A 24,036-nucleotide genomic window follows, 5' to 3' on the forward strand; every position below is an offset into this window, starting at 1 on the left:
AACATGCAAACACACAAAGATTCACATACACAACATGTAAAACACTCAAAAAGTCTGGCTCGTATAACACTGACATCTCTGATTAGAAACCTGACAAGGTTTGTTTTTATTCGCCTGGCTGCTACAGTCGTTACTCTCTAACAAGAGGGAGAAATCTAGACAAAATATAAAAGCCAGGTTGTGGGTTTGTGCGTGTGCTCGTAAGAGGGTGTGCGTGTGGGGAAACGTTCCCTTGAGAATTAGCCCCAGGCCCTTGAGCAGCAGACGTGAAGAAAACAACTGAGGATGTGTAGGGTGTGTGTGGACTTTTGTGGCTCACAAAGGACATGAGCCGAAGTGTAGTTCAGCAGCTCATATCCGCTTAAAATGAAGCTTGTGTATCTGCTGTCACTGCTGACACTTGGGGTTGAGCTGAGGTTAGGAGGCTCGGTGAACTCAAACGTCCTTAAATGGGTTTTTTTCCAGTTGACTGACTCACTCCACTCTGAATGACTGTGCCACAAAGCCACCTCACCCTGATTATGTTGCTCACTTCTGTGTTTTTTTTTTTAAAACTCTCCACTCTCTGTCAAGTCTTCTGAAGGGAGAATGAGGGCGAGGGCTGGAAGAGAGAGAGAGGGAGAGAGGGATCCTTATGAGGGCAGACTTAAGTAAAAGAGACAGAGGACTGATAAATGAGAGGGCGAGAGAGAAGGTAGTGATTTGCTGTACCTTGGAGGTGTGTGTGTGTCTTTGTGTGCACGCGCTTGTACTTGCGTGCGAGTGGTCATGCAGATGGTATTTACATTCCTCCGTTAGGTTATGTCAGCCTGAAGAGACTCTACATTCCTCTGGCCGTCTCAGGTCCTGTCCAGTCAGGTCACTTTACACACACACACAATACAACTTGTTTGTTCCTTGTGCACCCATTTACATCGGTGAGCTTATCGATGACTCTTCCTTCTGTCTCTTGTTGATGTTTCAATCAACAAAGTTACACTTGCTCTTCACGATGATGGCGGAGGTGGTTTGCATTTCAAGTGAGGTGGCCCACAGTCACTTCAAACCACTCTGGGAACCTGGACTGTGCAGTCTGGTCTGTTGGTGGGTTTTTGGCTCTGCCTCGTCACTCGGGGAGCAAACGGACAAACAGGCAAGAGGATCACGTTGCACTTTGGCAGTGACTCCACATTTTTCGGTGTTACATCAGTGAGGGCTTTCAGCTATGATAAGAGACCAAAATCCCTCCTTTTATTTATGTGTCTCTGCTGAGTCAAGACCGCTTATTTCATGTATGGTTTCCTTTGCGGTCTTTTAGTTTAAAATTCTTTACACATGTGAATTCTATATTTGCCTTTCCTTCTCTTGATGGGGGAACTTGGTCTTTCAGGAACATAAATGTGATCGTGTGCAGTCAGTTCTGTTTTGTTCTGATTTAAGTAGGATGGACAGATTGGACTTGGATGGATGTTGATGAAACTATGGAGGTGAAGGCGCTTACACAAATATCTTCTAGGAGACCAAGAGAGAACAGATAAGACGAAGATAAGAAGATGAGTTCGAAGGATTTGGTTTACTCTGGTTGCCTGTGTGATTCCCTAAGGGCAGCAGAGTCTGCTCATCCTTTCCATCCTCTGAGCAGAACTATAACTAAAAAAAAAACCTCTAAGGTATTTGACTCTTTTTCATTCATTGATCACTGGGTAGAGACGTCTGGTGTTTGATCATCATAAGCAGGATAAATACTGGGTGAATGGTGTATTTGGTATAAAGAATAACACCGTTCCTGTGCGCTATAAATCAATTAGTATGCCGTGTTTATTGGGGCAGAATGTGTGTTCGCTGTTTCCACACGGTTTGTGAAGCGTATCCTCAGAGTAGTGTGAGCTGGAAGGTGTGAAGGCAGGGTGTGAAAAAGGGTTGTGAGGGGCAAAGTAGTGGCGTTAAAAAAAAGAGGGGCGGGTTCATTCGGTTTCCCAGCAAACTTTCCAGTTTCCTGAATGATCGAGGCTGTCAACAGACTGACTGGCTCTCTGGATAACAGGGTCCACAAGTGAGTGCATTGCACAAGCGACTTTCTGCTCGCTCTGTATGAGTCTGTGCAGCCTGGACTCCAGCTGGATTGCTTTAGAGGGGTAGAGGTTAATGGCTGATACCAGTGGGAGTATCGCTATCCCTCCTAGCTGCATGACAGACTTCCCCCTTTTGTCAGTATCTGGGTACTGATGTTTATGAAAAAACCTGGACTGGTTTTTGTTCCCCTCCTCTGTTGTTTTGACCATGTTTCATTTATTAGCTCATGTATTTATGGCTATGTCCTTTTTTTTTTAGATTTGTCTGTCAATAAATCATTTCCAGATTGGAGTTGCACCAAAACACTAAATGAATTTGGATGTAAATTTATTTCACCATCAGTATTACATTTTTTTTCAGGCCCCTTCCATAATCCCATCCTCCAGAGTTTCACATTTTTTCCCTCCCCTGCTCTGCTTTTACAGCAACACTAAGCATAATGTAAATCCCATGTGGGGCAGGCCTTTTGAAGCACTGTTTGCATTTGGTATGTGGGGTAGAGGGTTTCTACATTGGGCCCAGATGTTTGTGTGCTCTCTTGTACCACTTGCCCTGGATCCGTTTTTGCACGGCATGGCTATCGTATTGGTCTTTTCTTTTTTGATAATTAGCTCTAGGATAGTTCCACTGACCTCTCCAGGGTGAATTTTAACTTCCCAGATAGTGAAAGTGTGACCCTGAAGAGGACAAGCGATAGAAAATGAATGAATTTTGTAATGATCAGTCTAAGCCTTGGGTGAGGCTGACATGTTATACCCCACTTGTGTGCCTCTACATCAAATATGTCCTCTGGAATAACTGGGGAAACACCTGTGGTCACTTTGATAGTGTGTGTATGAGTAGTGAGCTTGTGTGATATGCATGTGTGTATACAGTGCTCTGCTTTGAAAAGCAGCACGGCTGCAGCTGTTAAAACACAAGGCTGTATATGTATCTTCAAGCCCCCCCTTCAAGTGAGGTCTCCCTGTGGTCTGGGTCTTCTGCATCTAGTCTCGCACAGGACACAGTTCTCACGGAGAGAGAGAGAGAGGGAGGGAGAGAGAGAGAGAGAGAGAGAACCGTTTCCCCTGCAAACTAAGCACTTATCTGAATCAAAGGTCTTCCTCTGCTGAGCTTCTTCTTTTACAGGTCGCCTTAGTAAGCAGCAGAGTGACTGAATTTGGAGTCACTTGGAGACATTGCAGTAATGTTTTTGCATCATTGTGGGCGATATTTACAGTATGTGTCAAGTGACTGTGCTGCCACAGCAGTTTCTCAAATTTAAAGAAGAACCAGAATAAGTGAGTGGCACAAGAGGTCACTGAAGTGTTACAAGTGTCATGAGAGTAATATGTGATAATCTCCACAGTTATCCGGTCTTTGTTAGACAGTATTTAAGAATGTTTGCTGGACCCAACCCCTTTTCAATATATCATTTTACCTATTGAACTGTTTGTATTTTAATTTTAATGCTAATCATCTCCCTTTATTTTTTATTGAGAGAAAAAAGAAAAAGAAAAAGCACAATATATATGTATTCACATCATATACACAGTGTTTTCCTTCTTCTTTTCTTTTTGTTCTTTTCTCCTTACTTCCTCCTACCTCCCCATACACTGAGTTACAAACAGAAAAAGTCACTTCATCATTAGGATTAAGTTGAGTCCTCAACCATTTATTATTAGCACTGGGATTTTCATATTAGTTACTTAATATGGAACCTAATCCTTCCTCAACACACACTCTCTAGTCAAATTTCCAGATTACATCCAAGTGAGTTCATGTGAGAATGTAGCAAGATAATCTCTGGATGATCTGCAGCAAGCGATTTCCTGCCCCGCGCCTGAACTTGTCTCAACCAGGCAATCTCCCTCTGCATTCATCATATATGAACGGTAAACTCTGGAGAATGTCTGACTCGAATCTCTGGACGTTATCCAGAGTTAACGTCTGGGACTATTTCTGTTTCCCTCCCCCCCCAAAACACTGCTCACCTTACTTAATCAAAGGCAAGTGTCGTGAAGGACTGAAGCTCATTAATTCAGTTTTGTGTTTGAAGAGAGTGAAGAGAGTGGGTACTCTTGATGACGGTCAGGAGGGTCACACCATCCTAAAATTATGCCATTTTATCTTTGCTTATTTGACTCTACTTTCATGAGGTATTTTTTCTTTTTCTTTTTTAATAATTCTGCTCTCTCCTCTCCTGTGCATCTCTCAGATGTTGAGCAGATGGCTATCGACTGGTTGACCGGAAACTTCTACTTTGTGGATGATGTGGACGACCGGGTGTTTGTCTGCAACAAGAACGGCCAGACATGTGTGACCCTGCTGGACCAGGAGCTGTACAACCCTAAAGGCATTGCTTTGGACCCGGCGATGGGGTCTGTACTTCCCTTCAGCCCTTTGACCTGACACTACCCTCAATACTGTCTTAGCTAGAAGAAAATGCTGTCTTATGATCAGACAGCGTGCTGACTTAGCAGGCAGTCGCATTTGAAGCACTTCCTCCAGTCTGAAAGATGTACAAATACTGGTGTGCCACGTTAACACTCCACTGCTTCAGGTTCCTGAATCGTTCTGTTTTCAGATGCAGTTCCTTTTTTTGAAAGTACCACTTCAGTATTTTTATTGTCTTGGAAGTCATTTAAAATATTTTGTAGTGAGTAATAACATAGTGCATCATCTGCAGTAATTCCATTTTTATTGTCTGCCTCCATCTTGACCTTCTCTTCCTTCCTTTCCCCTTCTTGTGCTGCAGTAAAGTGTTCTTCACAGATTATGGGTCGACACCGAGGGTGGAGCGCTGTGACATGGATGGCCAGAATCGCACTAAGCTGGTGGAGAGCAAGATTGTTTTCCCTCATGGTATCACCCTGGACCTGGTCAACCGGCTGGTGTACTGGGCGGATGCCTACCTGGACTACATTGAAGTGGTTGATTATGAGGGCAAAAACCGACACACCATCATCCAGGGCCTACTGGTGAGGTTTGAAGGATGGTTGGATTGATGTACACTAAAAAAAAAACCCTTATTTAAATTTTTTTTATTTGAAAGGTTTCATTTCACCAAACAGCAACAACCTGTAGTCCCTAGTGACTTCTTCCCCTTGAGAACATCTGTTTTCCAAATCAACATCTTCACTGATTTAATCTCATCTTTGGAAGCTGCACTCTTTTCCAGTTGACTCTCATGTATCCAGACAAATAGACTCCTCCTCTCCTGGGCACAGGTCCTTTTTATTATCTTGATTGATATTACTTGAGGAGTGTGTGATTTTCCTGGCCAATGCCTCTAAACATATTAGCCTGTTTCTCGTGAAGCTTGGCTCGCACTTATAGTGGAGTAATGATCTTAATGAAATCAGGACTGTGGAGGAGGAGGAGGTGATGATGGTGTGTGTCTTTGAGGGGTGGGGGGGGAGGTAACTTGATCTTTACCCATACATCTTTCTGACAGTAGAGGAGAGGTGCACAGAATAGGCCCTATGGGAAGTGGAGCCATCATGCTGCTCTGTTCGATCTTATATATAAACACTGGCTTGTTATCACTGTCTGTCTCTCTGTCTGTGTTTGTCTTTTTTAACCGATAAATAGTTTATTTGGAAAGATCCATTATTCCGAATTTCCTAGGCGGTGTTTAAGATACTAACTGTGTACACAAATAATATCACTCCAGCTATCATGCATTATGAGCTTTTTACTAAAAAAAAAATCATATTTTTTAATCTTTATCATCTCATTATATCTCAGATTAAGCACCTATACGGACTGACCGTCTTTGAGAACTATCTGTATGCTACAAACTCGGATGAAGGCAACCTCAACCCAAAGACGAGCGTGATCCGAGTGAACCGCTTCAACAGCTCCGACTTCCAGGTGGTGACTCGAGTAGACCGGGGGCCCGCGCTGCACGTGTACCACCAGAGGCGCCAACCTCAAGGTGCACACACTCAAGGAGCCACAGCGCCAATCTCAGCTTGCCCGCTGCTGACACAGTGTCATCTCTCTCTATTTATATCATTAACCACAGGGTGATATGTTGTGTTTGACTGTTGTGTCGTAGTGCGCAGCCACGCGTGTGCCTTGGATCAGTTTGGGAAAGCCGGAGGTTGTTCTGACATCTGTCTGCTAAGCAACAGCCACAAGACTCGTACCTGCCGCTGTCGCTCTGGATTCAGCCTCGGCAGTGACGGCAAGTCCTGCAAGAGTGAGTATAGAGATTGAGGATGAAGCTGTGGTTGTCAAGCAATTGAGAAATGAAGTTCCAACACTGCTGACAGAAGTAATTACACTACTGAGAATGTTTTTCCCTTTTTTTTTCCTGCTCTGCAGAACCAGACCATGAGTTGTTCTTGGTGTATGGTAAGGGTCGTCCCGGAATCATCAGGGGCATGGACATGAATGCTAAGGTACCCGATGAGTACATGATCCCCATCGAGAACTTGATGAACCCCCGAGCTCTGGATTTCCACGCTGCCAGTGAATTCATCTACTTCGCTGATGCCACCAGCTACATCATTGGGCGACAGAAGATCGATGGCACGGAGAGAGACACCATTCTGAAGGAAGGTGAGAATGAAATTATGGATATAATTCTCATTCTAAAGTAACTGAGTTGGTTTATTCCATATGGTTTTCTTCTCCCCTCATCCTGAATTGGCCTGCTAATATTCCCTTTTCCACATTGGCTTCATTCTCTCTTTTTTTATCTCAGGTATCCACACAGTGGAGGGGATAGCAGTAGACTGGATGGGAGGTAATCTCTACTGGACAGATGATGGGCCTAAGAAGACTATCAGTGTTGCCAGGCTGGAGAAAGCTTCACAGACCCGCAAGACTCTCATTGAGGGAAAGATGAGTCATCCTCGTGCCATTGTGGTCGACCCCCAGCATGGGTGAGACACTGGAGTGGGAGGAGATTGCTATTTTGAAGGGTTTAATTCTTTACACCACTTATTTTTTTTTGGCTGCAGCATCATCCACCAGTGGGATGATTTGAGTTTTTGTTACTTGCAGCTATGTGGGCTGCCTGCACTGCACATGTTTTGTTGAACTCATTGGTTACATTGGTGTGTGTGGGAGCTGCAAAGTTTTCAAAGTACTTTTTTGATATTATATCATTATATTTTTTGTCGGCTGCACCGTCACAGAGCATTAAAACCCTGAGTTTCATTTGATGTCTCGAGCTCTAACCGAACCGAAATGTCTGATCACACATGCCCTCTGAATGCCGTGTCTTCTTGTCTCCCAGATGGATGTACTGGACCGATTGGGAGGAGGACCCCACAGAGAGCAACAGAGGGAAGATCAAGAAGGCCTGGATGGACGGTTCACATCACCAAGTTTTCCTGACCAGCAAAACAGTGCTGTGGCCAAACGGCTTGAGTCTGGACATTCCTCAGGGCATACTGTACTGGGTAGATGCCTACTATGACCGAATTGAGTTGGTTTACCTTAACACCACTGAGCGAAAGGTTTGTGATGATGATGCTGCATTCCAAAAATTGTAGTCATAACTGTAATCAGTCCCAAATATTATCATTATTATTATTATTATTGGTTTTCAGATCTAAACTCTCTACGTTTTCCTGAATAAACAGGTGGTGTATGAGGGGCAAGAGCTTAACCACGCCTTTGGTTTATGTCATTACAAACAATTCCTGTTTTGGAATGAGTATCGTGGAGGCAGCATCTATAAACTGGACCAGGGCATGAAGACAGTCACACTACTCCGCAATGAGAGGCCACCCATATTTGAGATTAGAGTGTATGATGCACACCAGCAGCAAGGTATTATGTCCCCCATTGTGGTTTGTAATGACCTCATAACAAATGTAATATAATGTGGATTAATGCTAATGAGTACACTGTCTTCTTTGTGTCTTTTTGTGTGTAGGTTCCAATGCATGTCGAGTTAACAATGGTGGCTGTAGCAGCCTGTGCCTTGCTATCCCTGACAGCAGGTCCTGCGGCTGTGCTGACGACCAAATCTTGGATGCCGATAATGTCACCTGTAAAGGTACTTACCAGTAGAGCGGTTTCATAGTTGTGCTAAATTCATTACTCAGCAGGAGCAGAGGCTGTTAAATGTTTTTTTTTTGTTATCCTTTATCTTTGTGAGACATCCTATGTGCTGTTTTCTAAATCTTGGAAAATGTTTGGAAGAAATAACTTTGAGAGAGGCTAAATCTGATCCAAGCACCAAAAAGGATTCGCTCTTGTCTCACTAAGCCATCTGTTTCTGCTTCTACCCCTGATCGCATCATCAGCCAACCCCTCCTACGTGCCTCCGCCCCAGTGCCAGCCCGGGGAGTTTGCCTGCAAGAACAACCGCTGCATCCAGGAGCGCTGGAAGTGCGATGGGGACAATGATTGTCTGGACAACAGCGATGAGGCCCCTGAGCTCTGCCGTAAGTGTGCCACGTCATCGTTGTCATTGGTTACACAGCAACACAGACATCAACAGCGTCTCTGTGTAAGGGGTTTTAGTTAATGAGAACTGACAGAAATGTAGTGTCCTAGAATGTTTCTTTCCGTGCTCTCTAATGTGTCTGTAATTTCGTTTTCGTCCAGCTTTCTCTTCGTAAGGCGATTGTGAGAGGCGGAGAGTCATATTTAACTTGGATGCACTACTCTTTTTATAAACCTAATTCAAAGTGACACGCTAAAAGAGTAACAGTGTGTTATTTATCAAACACACAAAAACATTAGTGTAAGCCACTGTGCCAGATGTTTAAGTGTTTTCTACTCAGTATGTCGGTGTGTTTTCAGACCAGCACACGTGCCCAGCTGACCGATTCAAGTGCCAGAACAACCGCTGCATCCCCTTGCGCTGGCTCTGTGATGGCGACAATGACTGCGGCAACGATGAAGATGAATCCAATACCACCTGCTCTGGTAACAGTAATGTTTTCACACACACACACACCTCAGTGACATTTTATAATTAATCATTACATACAATTATATATAGTATTTTATATACAATTATATAAAATACTGCAGGCAATTTAAGTGTTTCTTTCAAATATGGTTGGAGGGTTGGAGGGAATTTATTTCACTGTCACTGTGGTTAGTTGGGCTAATATTTTCCCAGAATGCACTGGTAAATATACAGTAAAGACTGTGGAGAACACAGTATTAATATGGTGCAACAGACTTTCTGTATTGGTTTGTGTTTATTCGTCCAACTGATGCCAACATGAATTTACAAACCCTCCAGGAGGGTGTGTTCATTTTCTGCTTCAATGACAACTGGCTGAAATGCAGTGGTACACTACAGTGCACAGTCTCAGATCAATTCTAGCAAATTACAAATGGTCCTTAACTCGATTAAGATAAAGTGAACATGTTTGGGTTGTTATTAATCACTTTTGTAGCAATCAAATATTGGAAATGTGTAAGTGTTGAGTCAGGGTTATTGCAAAAAAGAAGAAAGGACATTTTCTTCTTTCTTTTTTCTTTACTGCAGTTAAGTTTGAAATATTGTTTCCCCGCCAGCTCGTACATGCCCCCCCAACCAGTATCCCTGTGCCAGTGGACGCTGCATCCCCATCTCCTGGACGTGTGACCTGGACGACGACTGTGGAGACCGCTCGGACGAACCCGACTCCTGTGGTGAGTCTTTACTAGTACAGGATAGACGGGATCAATTATTTTCATTCTGTCTATTTGCCATATTTGTACTGTCACACAAAGACATTAACACATTTAATTACACAATACAACTAGACATATCACGATTGACCACACGGAACAGTCACATACAAGTTTTAAAGGTACAGTGTGTGCGTGTGTGTTGCACGTACCTCACCCTTCCCTTCCAGGTGATTGTACACTTTAAAGTTAAGTCTGGTTATTGTACCTTCAGTATATAATCTCAATTGTTTACTGCACTGTTGCCTGTGCTCGGTGGTACATGGGTTAGTTGAAGATGACAAACGACCACTCCTCTCTTCCCAGCCTACCCAACCTGCTTCCCTCTGACACAGTTCACGTGTGCCAACGGCCGGTGCATCAACATCAACTGGCGCTGTGACAATGGTGAGCTTCAGTCCACTGAGACGTCGTACCCCCCATCGCTCTCCATGAGGCTGCACTTTTGAACAACAACAACAACAACAGCAGCAGGGGATAATGAACATCTTTGTGTGTCTCCTCGTGTACAGACAACGACTGCGGAGACAACAGTGACGAAGCGGGGTGCAGCCATTCCTGCTCCAGTGTCCAGTTCAAATGTAACAGTGGTCGCTGCATTCCAGAATACTGGACCTGCGATGGCGACAATGACTGTGGAGACTACAGTGACGAGACACATGCCAACTGTACCAACCAGGGTAGGCAACAAATACTGTGTATTCCAGACTGTAGTGACACTGCGATTCATTCATTTTGTTGTTGGCTTTGTCTCCTCTGCCTCAATGTTTCTTAAAAAAGGGTTTAGTGGCTCTGCTTAGTCGAGCTCTCATCACAACATGGACATTGTTTACTTGGTACTTGGCAGTTGGCAGTTGTGAACAGCTTGTCCCTGGGACGACAGTGTCTTCCTCCTCCCAGTCCTGTTTTCTCTCCTCTGCAAGCCCCTGCCTGCTCCTGCCTTCCACTTATCATTGACAACAAGCCCTCTCTCAGTTACTCTGTTCAGGATGTGATTAGGCTCTGTGGTTAGATAACAATTAAACTCTTTTTAAAGCCACACATGTTTTGACTCCGCTACAGGATGCATGTACTTACATGTTCAGAGTTAGGTCAATATGAGTGGCCTTTTTTTCCCCCACCCTCAGTCTGATAGAATATAACCGTTTGATATCAAAATTGTATGGTATGACAATCCTGTCAGCATTTGCTGTGCAGTGCAAATATATGTTTTATATAAATAATGATGCATTCACTCCTAGTATTATATAATACTAATCTTTTTGAATGAAAACTGATGTGTACTGAGCAGCATTCAGGTTTATGAGAACAGAAATGTGTAATAAGCTCTACGTTATTGCATAATGCTGACGATTAAATAATGTCAGAAATCACTCGGATGAATCGCCAATACACAATTATCATTCCTCCTCAAAGTTTAAAATTAACTGATGCCGTTGTTAGGCTGCGTTGATCTTTGCCTTTATTTGGTTAACCACTCTTTGTGACAATGACTTTGACATCGTCACAGCACAGTGTCTGTCTGCAGCTGCCGCTGTGCTTTCAAGCATACGTACTTGTATAAGTTGTTGTGTTTTATATATAGTGTTTGGTCTTTGCAGAAATGTAGCCAACTGCTGTCAAATCACAGCATGCAGAACAGGGCGCAGTCTGACCTGTTGGTCTAATAAGCAATCTGTGCTTTTAAGTGTCTGTGTTGTGCGTGCGTGTGTGCGTGTGTGCGTGTGTGAGTGTGTTTCTCGGGCCTTCTGTCTGGAAGTCATTAGCTGAAATAAAAAGCAATCCTATCACCTCCCCCTTCTGTATATTGTGTTCTGTGCTGAAAGGTCTCGAGCCCATTTCCTGCTATCGCTGTGCCAAGCACTGACCTTTGCCATGAGGGGATGTCATTGTGCCACCTCCTCACTGGTGCCTTTAAACTGCCTCTAACATCAGTCAGTGAGCTTTGTGTGTCATTGTTGTTTAACTTGGCTCAGTGTCAGGTCGTTAACCAACCTCCCCAGTGTACCTACACATTAATTAATGCCTAGAATGGCCTATTCTCTTCCCTGTCCATTTTTAGCCAAGCGCGTGTCTGGTCTGCATTAGTGTTGCCTCCTGGTTGAGATTCCAGCGTGGTTATTTCTTTCATTATGATATTTTATTGCTTCTTTAAAAGTATCCATCCACAAACACACTTTTCTCTGTGTCTTTTTCTTCCCTTGCAGCGACTCGTCCTCCAGGCGGTTGCCATGTAGATGAGTTCCAGTGTCGGATGGACGGCCTGTGCATCCCCATGCGTTGGCGGTGTGATGGAGATACAGACTGCATGGACCTGAGTGATGAGAATAACTGTGAGGGTGTCACCCACATGTGTGACCCTGCGGTCAAGTTCAGCTGCAGAGACTCTGGTAAGGATTCTTTTAGCAGCTTCACATAGCAGACGATGGTTAAATCCACTTTTAAACTAACTGTTTTTAGTAAATTTTCTGAATCTGTCATGCCAGAAAGTGGCAAATGGAAACTTATCTGCATGTGCGTCATGTAGTAGCTGCTCCCTGTGGCTAGTTTTATTAGTCACAGGAAAGTTATTACCACTTTTCATTTTAAATTGGTACATCCTTCATCCATTTTGGACTCTTCAGAGCAGTTAGTTGCATGGATGTCGTTCATGTAGCTGGATGATTGGGTCAGCATTGTCACAGATGTTTAATGACACACAGATTTGCATTCAGTTCAACAAAAGTAGATTTTTCCATGCTGAGCAAATGGACTGATTGGTAATTTAATGAAAAAAGTGTTTACTGTTGTTTACCACACCCGTCTTGAATCTTAAAACAACCTAATTAGGAGCCTAATACTTTGTGATCTTGTCAGCTCGCTGCATTAGCAAGGCCTGGGTGTGCGATGGTGACAGTGACTGTGAGGACAACTCGGACGAGGACAACTGTGAGCCGCTGGAGTGCAAGTTGTCTCACCACATGTGCGCTACCAATGATTCCATCTGTCTGCCCGCTGAGAAGCTGTGTGATGGCACCGACGATTGTCCGGACGGATCTGATGAAAAACTGTGTGGTAAAGTATTATATACAAATCCAAACATTCCTGGTTATTTGATCCTGTGATTATTAGAGCACCATAAACACTACACACACCTCATAGCTGTCCCTTCTTGGACGGACGCCAACTCTTTCCTGTCATTGTCTTGCATGCAGATTTGTGTGCACTGGACAATGGTGGTTGCAGTCACAACTGCAGCATCATTCCTGGGGAGGGCTTCATGTGCTCTTGTCCCCTGGGTATGGAACTGGGATCGGACAACAAGACCTGCCAGATTCAGAGCTTCTGTGCCAAACACCTCAAGTGCAGCCAGAAGTGCGAGCAAGAGAAATCCAGCGTTAAGTGCTCCTGCTACGAGGGCTGGGAGCTGGAGGCTGACATGGAGAGCTGCAAAAGCACTGGTGAGGAAAGACTTTGACTTTTTATCATCAGATGTTTTCTCTTATCTCTGAACTGAAGAGTTGACCTGATTTTGCTTTGTTTAAGAAACTTTACAACACCAACTTTACTATGAATATACCGAATGAATGTATCATGGTGTTTAAGTTTTTTCTTCTCCCTCCAGCTATGCAGCTTTTGACAGGTGTTGATCCAAGACCAGCATGAGATCTTTTTGAATCTGGACCTTCAGATGTATTTGTGAAGCAGAGACACATACTTATGCTTTTCTGGGTTTTATTTCTTTGCCGTCAGATCCCTTCAAGCCTTTCATCATATTCTCCAACCGTCATGAGATCAGAAGGATTGATCTTCACAAGGGGGAGTTCAGTGTGTTGGTACCAGGCCTGAGGAACACCATCGCCTTGGACTTCCACCTCAACCAGAGCACACTGTACTGGACTGATGTCGTCGAGGACAAAATCTACCGTGGGAAACTGTCTGATAATGGAGGTGAGGCAGCCATTTAGTTTTAATGCTCAAATTGACATTGTAATTAGCTTTTGATTTTTCAACGTCAGCCCTTTTTTTCAGAAATTTACTTCCAATGAGAAAGTACACTCTGTATGTTCTCAGAGTCAAAAGAGTCTGTGGTCAGCAGTGGTGGTCTGTGACCCTGAATAAATCTCCCTGGTCAATGTTAGCCTTTTCTGCTCGAAAACCCCAGGTCTCCTTGCCAATCAAGATTGTGTTCCCAGCACAGCACTTAGAGGGCACACAGACGGCTTTGTCTCTTCCCATTTATCTCAGCACTCGCTGTGCGTGACTGCAGCCATTACAATGATGTAGCGTAGGAAGCACAACATGCTGTAGTGCCAGTTCTCAGGTCTCCGACTTCACCATTAAAATGGGCTTTCTCAGCGAGACACTGTGAGTAACTCATGCATCAGCTCACGCTGCTTGTTATTGAAGCAAGTGCAAAATCTCTCAAAGTTACTGGCAAACACTTGGTAGTGCCAACTGTTTAATAAAGATGCTCCGACCCACACCATTCACGCAGAAAGGCTGTCAAGCTCTCACATTCCTTGAAGCAAACTGAATCCCTCCCCCTCTAATTAGCATTGGAAGGACTTGTGAAGAAATTTTCTGATCGGCCAGAGATGATCGCACATGTTGGGTTTGCACTTAGTTTACATGAGAGCCAGGGGTTTCTGGGAAGTAATAAAAAAGAGAGACTTTTTTCTGAAAAGAAGGGCAGTGGGGTGCTGGTCTAAGTCACTACAGACACAGCAGTAGTGCATGTCGTTCTTTGGCAGATTGAGTAAGAATAAAGATTTTATTAAATCTTTTTTAAATCACTGTTTGTCAGGGATTTATTTACAAATGTGAGTCGCATAAACCAGAAAATGTTACATGAGCCAAGCTACTAAATTAAATTAGGGTGACTTAAAGTTGCTCCTTTTCCTCTTAAAAGATCAGTAAAATCAAAATGCTATTAAATGTGTAAAAAAAATAAAAATAATCTTGAGTCTGTGTCAGCCCTGACCAGTTTCGAGGTGGTCATCCAGTATGGATTGGCTACTCCAGAAGGCCTGGCTGTGGACTGGATAGCAGGAAACATCTACTGGGTCGAGAGTAAACTGGACCAAATAGAAGTGGCCAAACTGGATGGCACCATGAGAACCACTCTGCTGGCTGGGGAGGTGGAACACCCCCGGGCTATTGCCCTAGACCCTCGTGATGGGTAAGTGCCACACACCAGTGGGATTTTAAAGTCATAAGCATCCTTGACATGTACTATATCTGTCATATGTAATGTGTTGTGAGGAAACCGTCGTCGCAATGATTGTTTTTTTTCCTCTCTATTGGCAGTATTCTCTTTTGGACCGACTGGGATGCCAGTCTGCCCAGGATTGAAGCAGCATCTATGAGTGGTGAAGGCAGACGCACCATCCACAGGGAAACGGGCAGCGGCGGGTGGCCCAACGGACTCACTGTGGATTACATGGAAAGACGCATTGTCTGGATTGATGCGAGGTACCATTTTAATCCAGCCTAAGTATTTTCTTTGCACTGTAGCCACCCACTCATTCACTGCATCACAGATGTTTGTTTTCTTTCTAATTTGTTGTGATTATGCAATGTTGTTAATCCGTCCAGTAACATGAACAACATGCATGCATACGGCACTTAAGCTTGTGAACATATTCCGTCTGTTATGCAACGGAAACACAACTGTTTTCAATACTCTTCCAGGTCAGATGCCATCTACTCTGCTATGTATGACGGCTCTGGGCTGATCGAAGTGCTGCGTGGTCATGAATACTTGTCCCATCCCTTTGCGGTCACCATGTATGGAGGCGAGGTCTACTGGACAGACTGGATGACAAACACTTTGGCCAAAGCCAACAAATGGACGGGACATAACGTGACTGTAGTCCAGCGCACCAACACGCAGCCATTTGACCTGCAGGTCTATCACCCATCCAGGCAACCTGAGGGTAGGTTGAAATTCAGTTCTTATTTGGTTGTGATATGTTTAAGTACAACAATGTCATTTATACAAACAGTAGCATAGATAGTTTTTACTGAGAGCAATTTTAATCATAGCATAATAATGATGACAATACTAGTACTGCTACTAATAATAGCCTAAAAACTGGATCTGGATCCTGCAGCCCAGGGGGTCACCTGCAAGATAAGGACAGAGAGAAATAACTTATATAGGTACACCTGTCAAACCTCATTAAGGCAAATATCTAAACAGCCAATCGAATGGCAATAACCAGCAATCCATTTAGGCATTAAATTGTGATAAGGTCACAGTTCATTGCCGACATGTTGACTCGCTGCTACTGTTTTGCAAAGACAGTTGACCTTTCAGAGCTGTGAGATGTGTTGTGTCTTCACTCTGGGAGGAATCTGGACTCCTCCTGCTTCCTCATTCATCGTGGCATTTCCTACTGGCTGCACACAACCTTGTATAAAACCCTATTTCTGAGGGAAACCTCCCCAACAGTGTCTGAGCTCTCCAAATATCGTCCTGCTATTTTCGAGTGTTCATGTCACATGTAAGTTTTCACCTTGATGTTAAGTAGCCACTGGATGAAGGATCCTGGGGGGGTGTGGTTTGCAGAGAAGCACTAAAGTCTTGAAATTGGAGTAACAGCAAGAGCAACATCCGAGAATTGCTAATTGACAGCTGCAACCAAAGGCCATGACAGGGATGAGACTTCAAGCTGTGTTGACAAGTCAAAGTCTGTCAGCACTCTCGTTCTCCTTATTGATGAAGAAGTCCCTCACACTCTGGGAAATGACAAAATAACTCTCGACTATGATGCATCTCACATTTAGAATGATTGGATTAGTCTGACACTAAAATAAACACGTCACTTTTTTTTTTACACAATCATATCAACTTCAAGCGACGAAATCAAGGACAACGACGAAGAGATACTTCTCTCTGGCTCACTTTCACTTTAATCATTGCCCTCATTCCCTTTTTTCTGTTTTAGCTCCCAACCCATGTGCCACCAGAGACGGCAAAGGCCCGTGCTCCCACCTTTGTCTCATCAACTTTAACCAGACCTTCTCCTGTGCCTGCCCACACCTCATGAAACTGCAGGCTGACAAACGAACCTGCAAAGGTAAGAAAAGTGCTACTTTGCCACATGAACTCACAAGTGTACACACATGCAGACGTTTTACTTTAAAACTGCAGTGTAGCACGTACACACAATGTTGTGACATCATCCCTGTCATCAAGGAGCAGGCTTTTGTGTGCAGGAATAATTTCTCCCAGCTCAGGGTTCTGCTGCTGTGCCCTGTGCGTTCATTTAATGTAAGGGGCTGTATCGAGTGGAGTGCTGAAGTCTTCTTTTTTTTATTGCTGTATGATTTCATGAGTGGGTTTTGTTATTGTTTTGTGGGATAACTGGGAATTTATGAGCATGTCTGCACATGCTCTCCATCCGAGTGTCTGTCTAAATGTTTAGCATTCACCAGAACGGTCTTCGACAATGTAGATGTAAAGATAATTGGGTTAGAGGGCGTCTGATGCATTCCCTATTTACAAGGGAATTTTCAGAGAAACGAGCCTTGTTAGCTGATTTAGCAGATATTTTTTTTCCTCCGACATGATTACGTCTTCTTGAGTTTCATTTGTCTTGATTGAGAGGGAGTTAACCGTTATCTTCTCATCCCATCTCTCACAATCAAGCCCCGACAAAGGAAACATGTTTGTGTTACTGGTTCCTTTGACTCTCTTCATGTCCTGGGATCCACCTGGTTCCCTTTCATTGTGTTGTCAGTGCATTAAGAACACCTTTACTAAACCTTAAATCCCAGTGGGCTTTAGAAAAGGGATGTTCTACTCAGTCAAGTCATTCTGCCTCAAGTCAGTCCCTTCTATTTTTTTTGATTTTGTATAATAACACCGTGTTTGTTTTACCTTTTCAGAGTCCCACAAGTTCCTTCTTTATGCTCGTCAGATTGAGATCCGAGGTGTCGACATAGACAATCCCTACTACAACTACATCATCTCCTTCACTGTGCCAGACATAGACAATGTGACGGCAGTGGACTATGATGCCGTGGAGCATCGCATCTACTGGTCAGATGTTCGAACACAGACCATCAAGAGAGCTTTCATCAATGGCACAGGGGTGGAGACCGTTGTTTCTGCTGGTAAGAACAATCCCAAATATATAGAAGCAGATGGATAACACACTGTAGACTCGGGAAGCTCTAACCTTTTCTTTTGTCATCCTGTAACTATCCAGATCTCCCTAATGCTCATGGGCTGGCTGTAGACTGGGTGTCCAGGAACCTTTTCTGGACCAGCTATGATGCCAATAAGAAGCAGATCAATGTGGCCCGACTGGATGGATCTTTCAAGAATGCTGTTATCCAGGGTTTAGACAAGCCCCACTGTCTGGTGGTGCACCCTCTGCTGGGGTAAGTGTCTCCAGTTTGTCGGGCCTGTGGATACTCTGATGCAGTATCTGGTATGAAACTTCTTACTTTAACTTTGCTACTGACACTGATTGGACAATAATATTCATTTCATTTATTGTGGAATTTCTTCAAATGTTTTCTCCTTTAACCGACTGTTTTTTTTTCCCCTCAGCAAACTTTACTGGACTGACGGTGACAACATAAGCATGGCCAACATGGATGGTACCAATCACACAACACTTTTCACCAGTCAGAAGGGACCAGTAGGTGAGTATGCTCCCCCCCGTCTTCTTCTACGGACTGTCTGTAACATAACACTGGATTTCTGACACAGGTTAAGTACATACTTGTTAGAAATGTCTTTGTCTCACATTCTTTCCACACAGGCCTTTCTATTGATTATGAAAAGGAGCAGCTCTACTGGGTTAGTTCAGGAAATGGCACCATTAACCGTTGCCAGATGGATGGATCTAAACTGGAGATACTGGAAGGTGTTAAAGGCAAACTTACCAAGGCTAGTGCACTAGCTGTTATGGGTAAGATGAGAAAGATAAAAAAATAACCCTTTCTTTGAATAATTTATACAGCTTATTATTGAACCAAATCGGTTTCCCTCACTGTAGGAGACAAACTGTGGTGGGCAGATCAAGGAATGGGCCAGATAGGAACGTGTGACAAGAACAATGGAGGAAACTGGAGGGTTCTGCGAAACAACACCTCGCCTATGATGCACATGAGGATCTACGATGAGGATGTGCAGAAAGGTAAGAGATATCAGGCGAATGACCTTTTACTTTTTTGTAACGCGATTCTCCCTTTTCTTTTCGTCGTACTCATCTTCTTCTTCTTCTTCTTTTGTAGCGCGAATCAACCTGTGCAGTAACAACAATGGTGACTGCTCCCAGCTGTGTCTCCCCACCTCACCAACAACCAGGGCCTGCATGTGCACCGCAGGGTACAGCCTCAAGACAGGACAGCAGTCCTGTGAAGGTAAAACACGGCCTCACAGCCACATTCACACATACAGTAGGAATGCAGCGTGTCCTCAGAACAAAAAGTGATTGTGCTTTCTCTGAGCAGGTATGGGCTCGTTCCTTCTATACTCTGTTCACGAGGGAATCAGAGGAATTCCTCTGGACCCGGTAGACAAATCTGACGCCTTGGTGCCGGTGTCTGGCACCTCTTTGGCTGTCGGCATCGACTTCCACGCGGGTGAGTAAAATTGTGCGACATCAGTTACTGGATGGCTGCACGTAAAACTTTAAAGCTCCCACTATTTCCTATATCTGAGTATTTATAGTGACACGTAATGACCTTTGCTTTTCAGATAATGACACCATCTATTGGGTGGACATGGGCCTGAGCACTATCAGCAGGGCTAAGAGAGATCAGACATGGAGAGAAGACGTGGTGACCAATGGCATCGGCAGGGTTGAGGGGATCACTGTGGACTGGATAGCAGGTCTAGATCATTTCGTAACCTCTTTTAGTTTCTTCCAAATCTACACAGGCACACATAAAGGGCTTCATAGCTAATTCTAACCTTGTCCTTTCATAGGAAATATTTACTGGACTGACCAGGGCTTTGACGTGATTGAGGTTGCCAGGCTGAATGGCTCTTTCCGCTATGTAGTCATTTCCCAGGGCCTGGACAAACCCAGAGCCATCACTGTCCACCCAGTGAAAGGGTAAGATTTCCTGCCAGCAGTTTAACTTAGCTTTCTCTAATAAATTATAATCTACTTTTGGTTGAGTTGTTCTTTTTTTTCCCCCTCTGAATTGCACTTTTATGTCATCTCATGTGTGTTTGCAGATATCTGTTCTGGACTGAGTGGGGTCAGTACCCTCGTATTGAGCGTTCTCGGTTGGATGGCTCCCAGAGGTTGGTCCTGGTCAATTCCAGCATCAGTTGGCCAAATGGGATCTCTATCGACTACGAGGTGTGGACTCCATGCTGCTTAAATCTTCCCAAACTCACACATTATGTCAATGATTATTTGTCCAGTGGTTTTATGTTTAATCTATTTAATATTGACACAATATAAGCCACAGTTATTATTTATTTCCATAGGTAAAAGGTTTTAATAAACTGATACAATCACAGGATTGTTTCAATAATTGTTCAGTCTGGATTTGTAAATGTAACCTCATATAATTATTATATTATTTCATCTTCTTTCTTTTCTCCTGGGTCTGTGCAGGAGGGGTTTCTGTACTGGTGCGATGCGAGGACGGACAAGATTGAGCGCATCAATCTGGAGACTGGAGACAACAGGGAGGTGGTGCTGGCCAACAACAACATGGACATGTTTGCCGTGTCTGTTTTTGAGGAGTACATTTACTGGAGCGACAGGTCAGCCGAGTGGATGAATGTGTTTGTCCGCGCTGTTCAGTGCATGACGGGTTTTTAAATCATGTTGTAATGAAGTGCAATTAATTTACCCAAAACTTTTTGTGGTCTTCGTTTAGGACTCATGCCAACGGGTCCATCAAGAGAGGCAGTAAAGACAATGCTACAGATGCTGTGCAGCTCAGGAGTGGCATTGGTGTCCAGCTGAAGGACATCAAGGTTTTCAACAGGGCCAGGCAGCAAGGTAGGGAAACACACAACACATGCATACAGCTAAACTCAGACATTAGGTCTGTAGTGCATAACTTCTAAATATAAAAGTGTAAACCAGTATCAAATAGATAGGGGTTTGATGCCGATTCACTCAGCTGTCTCTCTGTATTTCTTAGTACAGCAATGTTTCGAGCTCGTGTCACCTGGTGACATTCCTGCACTGCACTCAGGAAATATCAATTTGATCAAGACAAACACCAACATTGTGCTAATAAAGCAAGACATCTGCAAACACATCGCAGTATGACTGAAAACACAAAGCAGCACTCAGAAAAGTTCCAAAAGTGAATACTACTGCTCAAAATCCTGGTCGTTCAGCAGTTTGATGGGATAAATAATGTTGCATCATTAAAGAATAAACAGCATAATCACAAAAGGGTTAAACTATTTGACCGCCTCAGCTTAATGAACTGTGTTTAACCAGACTAGTTATTTGTGTAACAACACACCTCGTAAACATGTCGCACTCCTCCAGGCACAAACGTCTGCAAACACAACAATGGCGGCTGTGAACAGCTGTGTCTTTATCGTGGCAACGGGCAGCACACCTGTGCCTGTGCTCATGGCATGTTGGCAGAGGACAACTGCAGCTGCCGTGACTATGACGGATACCTGCTGTACTCGGAGCGGACTATCTTGAAGAGCATCCACCTCTCTGATGAGACCAACCTGAACGCGCCGATAAAGCCGTTTGAGGACCCCGATCACATGAAGAATGTCATCGCCCTCAGCTTCGACTACCACGGCGGTGGAGGGAAGGCGGCCAACCGCATCTTCTTCAGCGACATCCACTTTGGCAACATACAGCAGATCAACAACGACGGCACAGATCGCAAGATTGTGGTGGACAGTAAGTGTGGAGTCATCATACGCACCTAATATTCACCTTAAATAATCCACAAATCACCTTGAAGTGCCACTTTAACCTGTCCCTCCTCTCAGTCTCAAAGGAGTTCCTTCTTTTATCATTAACATTAATAATTAAATGTTGCCCCTCATCCACCTCGACACTGTAAACAGCCATTATGGCACATTCTGACAACACAAGCACCCAGGAGGATCCACTGCACACACTCACACACACACACACACACACACACATGCACAGCTGCAGCATCTCGACTAGAGGAGACTGACGTCACTGAGTGCCACTTGAAGGAGACACACTTCCACACACACACACAAACTGCTTTTCACTTGTTTTAGCACTGGAGTGTCTCTAAAGTAACTTTCTTTTTAAATGATTCAAGAGTGTGTTGTCGAACTCTATCCAGAGATGAATTGTGACCGAAGCTGTTTGTAGCGAGCAGTGTTTTTTTCACTGGAGCGACAAAAGTGAAATGCTCAGGGCTAGTGTGCTTACTGATGTCAAAACAACGTCAGAGTTTTGAACAAGTTGTTTTCATCCATCCAACGACGTAAAAAAAAAGACTTTACATCAACATTTATTATACACAATGATCATATTATTTCAGCGTATCACCCAACTGATGATACTCACAATAAATATGCCAATTAATTTACGAACAAAATGATATATAGAAGGGATTGGCAACACATGAAAATGTTTATCCGATTTATTTTATTATGACACTTTTACATCTTGCACACAATTTGATTTAGTTGAGGTATATTCTATGAATGTCCCAAGTGCTTCGGTTAACTCGCCATCAATCTGGCGATAAAGTGAACAATGAGGTAGCGCTGTTTTCTTTTTCTGCTCGGAGACTCAGGTTTGGCATCTCTCTGAGGTTGTGTCCAGCTCAAAGGGTTGTACCGTGTCCCTGTTAAAAACATCGGGACAACCAATCAGGCAACTTTTGCACCATGCCCAGCGCTCTCGCCCCAGCTCTTTCAATTCTCGTCTAAACCTTTGAGACATAAACCCGTACAGTATAGGGTTTACCACTGCTGCTGAGGATGTCAGAAGTCTGGCCAGAATGGCAACAGTATTGTAGCCAGGTGAGTCTTTCACTGATCCACCAATGAAGGAGAACATGAGGGCATATGAGGGTAGCCACAGGAGAGTGAAGACCACGACCAGGAGGGCTGAAGTTTGAGTGACCTGGCTCTGGTAGCGTTCCAGCTGGGGAGCATTTCCCAGCAGCCTCGCGTGTCGGAGAAAACAGTAGATCTTGGTGTACATCAGTACAATGATGCCTAGTGGTAGAGCAAAGCCAAACAGGAATAGAGAGATGCTGTAAACCAGCTGGCTGAAATCGGACAGGAAGGCAAAGCAGTACACAGCGCGGGACGTGGTAATTGTGCGGAAGGCAAACTGCGGCGCTGCCAAGGCGGAGGCAGGGACCCAGAGCAGAGCCACTGTCAGCTTTATGCATCGGTGCATCCTCAAACGGTACGCCCAGGTGGAGTGCACCACCGTGAGGTAGCGTGTCACAGCCAAAGCTGCCAGGGTGAACACCGAGGCCGCAGAGCAGGCCACGCCCAGGAAGCTGATGCCTTTGCACAGGAAGCTGCCAAAAGGCCAGAAGCCAAGGGTGATGGCAGATGTGTGGAAGGGCAAACAGAGCAGCAGCAGCAGGTCGGCAGCACTCAGAGCCAGCAGCAGGGTGTCTGTGCCATGTGGAGGTTGACTTTCTTTCCTCCTCCTGCCATTAAGGATGGTGATGACAAGAATTTGGCCCACGAGACCAGTCACAAGAATGAGCCCATCCAAGATGGGCACCACGACTTTAATCAAAGACTCATCTGCATGAGTTGTTTCTCCAAGGCTGCTACTGTTTACCTGCTTCCCTAACTCATCCATGTATGCACAAAACTAACACAATTAACTACAGTTTATCAAGTAATTAACTTAATGACCCTTTAATATTGAGCGCCAGAGCAAGTGTCTCCAACCCATGTCTTAACTATTAGTTACAGGCGACGTGGCCACACTTCATTAAGACTGCCACTACTCTCTCAACGATAGCAATTATTTAAGCAGTTGAGACCAAACTGGTCAGTTGACAACCTCATTGACATTTTAATTTGGGCCGTCTGTGGAAAACAGAAAAGAAAGAGTATATTGCACTTTAAATGTTATCTGCGAAAATACACAGTCTATTATTATGTGGTCAAAATTCATTTTTAAGTGCCCGAAAATAGTTTAGTCCAGTGCCTCTTGAGTCACACAAGCTCCTGTTGCTCTCCGACTGAATCCCTTTAAAAAATGTTCCTCTTAAACTTTACCGCTGTAACTGTGTTCTTGCCTTTTGAAGAAATGTAAAGCACTTAACGATGATGCAAAATATGACAACCTCCTTTTCTGAAAACAAAGAAGGGCATCAGATAAAAACCCGTCACATGTCGTGCTGTACTCGGTTTTGAGAACAATGAAAGCAGGACTTCAA

The 24,036-nt window shown here is 44.1% G+C and overlaps 1 protein-coding gene across 2 annotated transcripts in view; it reads left to right on the forward strand.

Annotated features, from left to right (window-relative positions):
* lrp1ab (low density lipoprotein receptor-related protein 1Ab) overlaps positions 1-24,036 on the forward strand; it is a 78,603-nt gene that overhangs the window by 31,899 nt on the left and 22,668 nt on the right. For both annotated transcript variants that reach the window (XM_058642538.1, XM_058642539.1), the window contains exons 7-41: positions 4,250-4,412; positions 4,790-5,012; positions 5,782-5,971; positions 6,095-6,238; positions 6,364-6,600; positions 6,746-6,926; positions 7,283-7,505; positions 7,632-7,821; positions 7,928-8,050; positions 8,301-8,441; positions 8,803-8,928; positions 9,532-9,648; positions 9,994-10,074; positions 10,200-10,367; positions 11,895-12,077; positions 12,544-12,741; positions 12,882-13,127; positions 13,420-13,617; positions 14,644-14,848; positions 14,977-15,141; positions 15,361-15,605; positions 16,620-16,751; positions 17,563-17,790; positions 17,886-18,060; positions 18,233-18,327; positions 18,447-18,596; positions 18,684-18,824; positions 18,922-19,050; positions 19,141-19,272; positions 19,388-19,522; positions 19,619-19,748; positions 19,874-20,000; positions 20,262-20,413; positions 20,530-20,654; positions 21,159-21,533. In XM_058642538.1, the coding sequence (XP_058498521.1) occupies positions 4,250-4,412; positions 4,790-5,012; positions 5,782-5,971; positions 6,095-6,238; positions 6,364-6,600; positions 6,746-6,926; positions 7,283-7,505; positions 7,632-7,821; positions 7,928-8,050; positions 8,301-8,441; positions 8,803-8,928; positions 9,532-9,648; positions 9,994-10,074; positions 10,200-10,367; positions 11,895-12,077; positions 12,544-12,741; positions 12,882-13,127; positions 13,420-13,617; positions 14,644-14,848; positions 14,977-15,141; positions 15,361-15,605; positions 16,620-16,751; positions 17,563-17,790; positions 17,886-18,060; positions 18,233-18,327; positions 18,447-18,596; positions 18,684-18,824; positions 18,922-19,050; positions 19,141-19,272; positions 19,388-19,522; positions 19,619-19,748; positions 19,874-20,000; positions 20,262-20,413; positions 20,530-20,654; positions 21,159-21,533 (5,973 nt within the window). The remainder of the gene's footprint in view (positions 1-4,249; positions 4,413-4,789; positions 5,013-5,781; positions 5,972-6,094; positions 6,239-6,363; positions 6,601-6,745; positions 6,927-7,282; positions 7,506-7,631; positions 7,822-7,927; positions 8,051-8,300; positions 8,442-8,802; positions 8,929-9,531; positions 9,649-9,993; positions 10,075-10,199; positions 10,368-11,894; positions 12,078-12,543; positions 12,742-12,881; positions 13,128-13,419; positions 13,618-14,643; positions 14,849-14,976; positions 15,142-15,360; positions 15,606-16,619; positions 16,752-17,562; positions 17,791-17,885; positions 18,061-18,232; positions 18,328-18,446; positions 18,597-18,683; positions 18,825-18,921; positions 19,051-19,140; positions 19,273-19,387; positions 19,523-19,618; positions 19,749-19,873; positions 20,001-20,261; positions 20,414-20,529; positions 20,655-21,158; positions 21,534-24,036) is intronic.

This window comes from Solea solea, chromosome 11 (genome assembly GCF_958295425.1).
Source record: "Solea solea chromosome 11, fSolSol10.1, whole genome shotgun sequence".
Lineage (NCBI taxonomy): Eukaryota > Metazoa > Chordata > Actinopteri > Pleuronectiformes > Soleidae > Solea > Solea solea.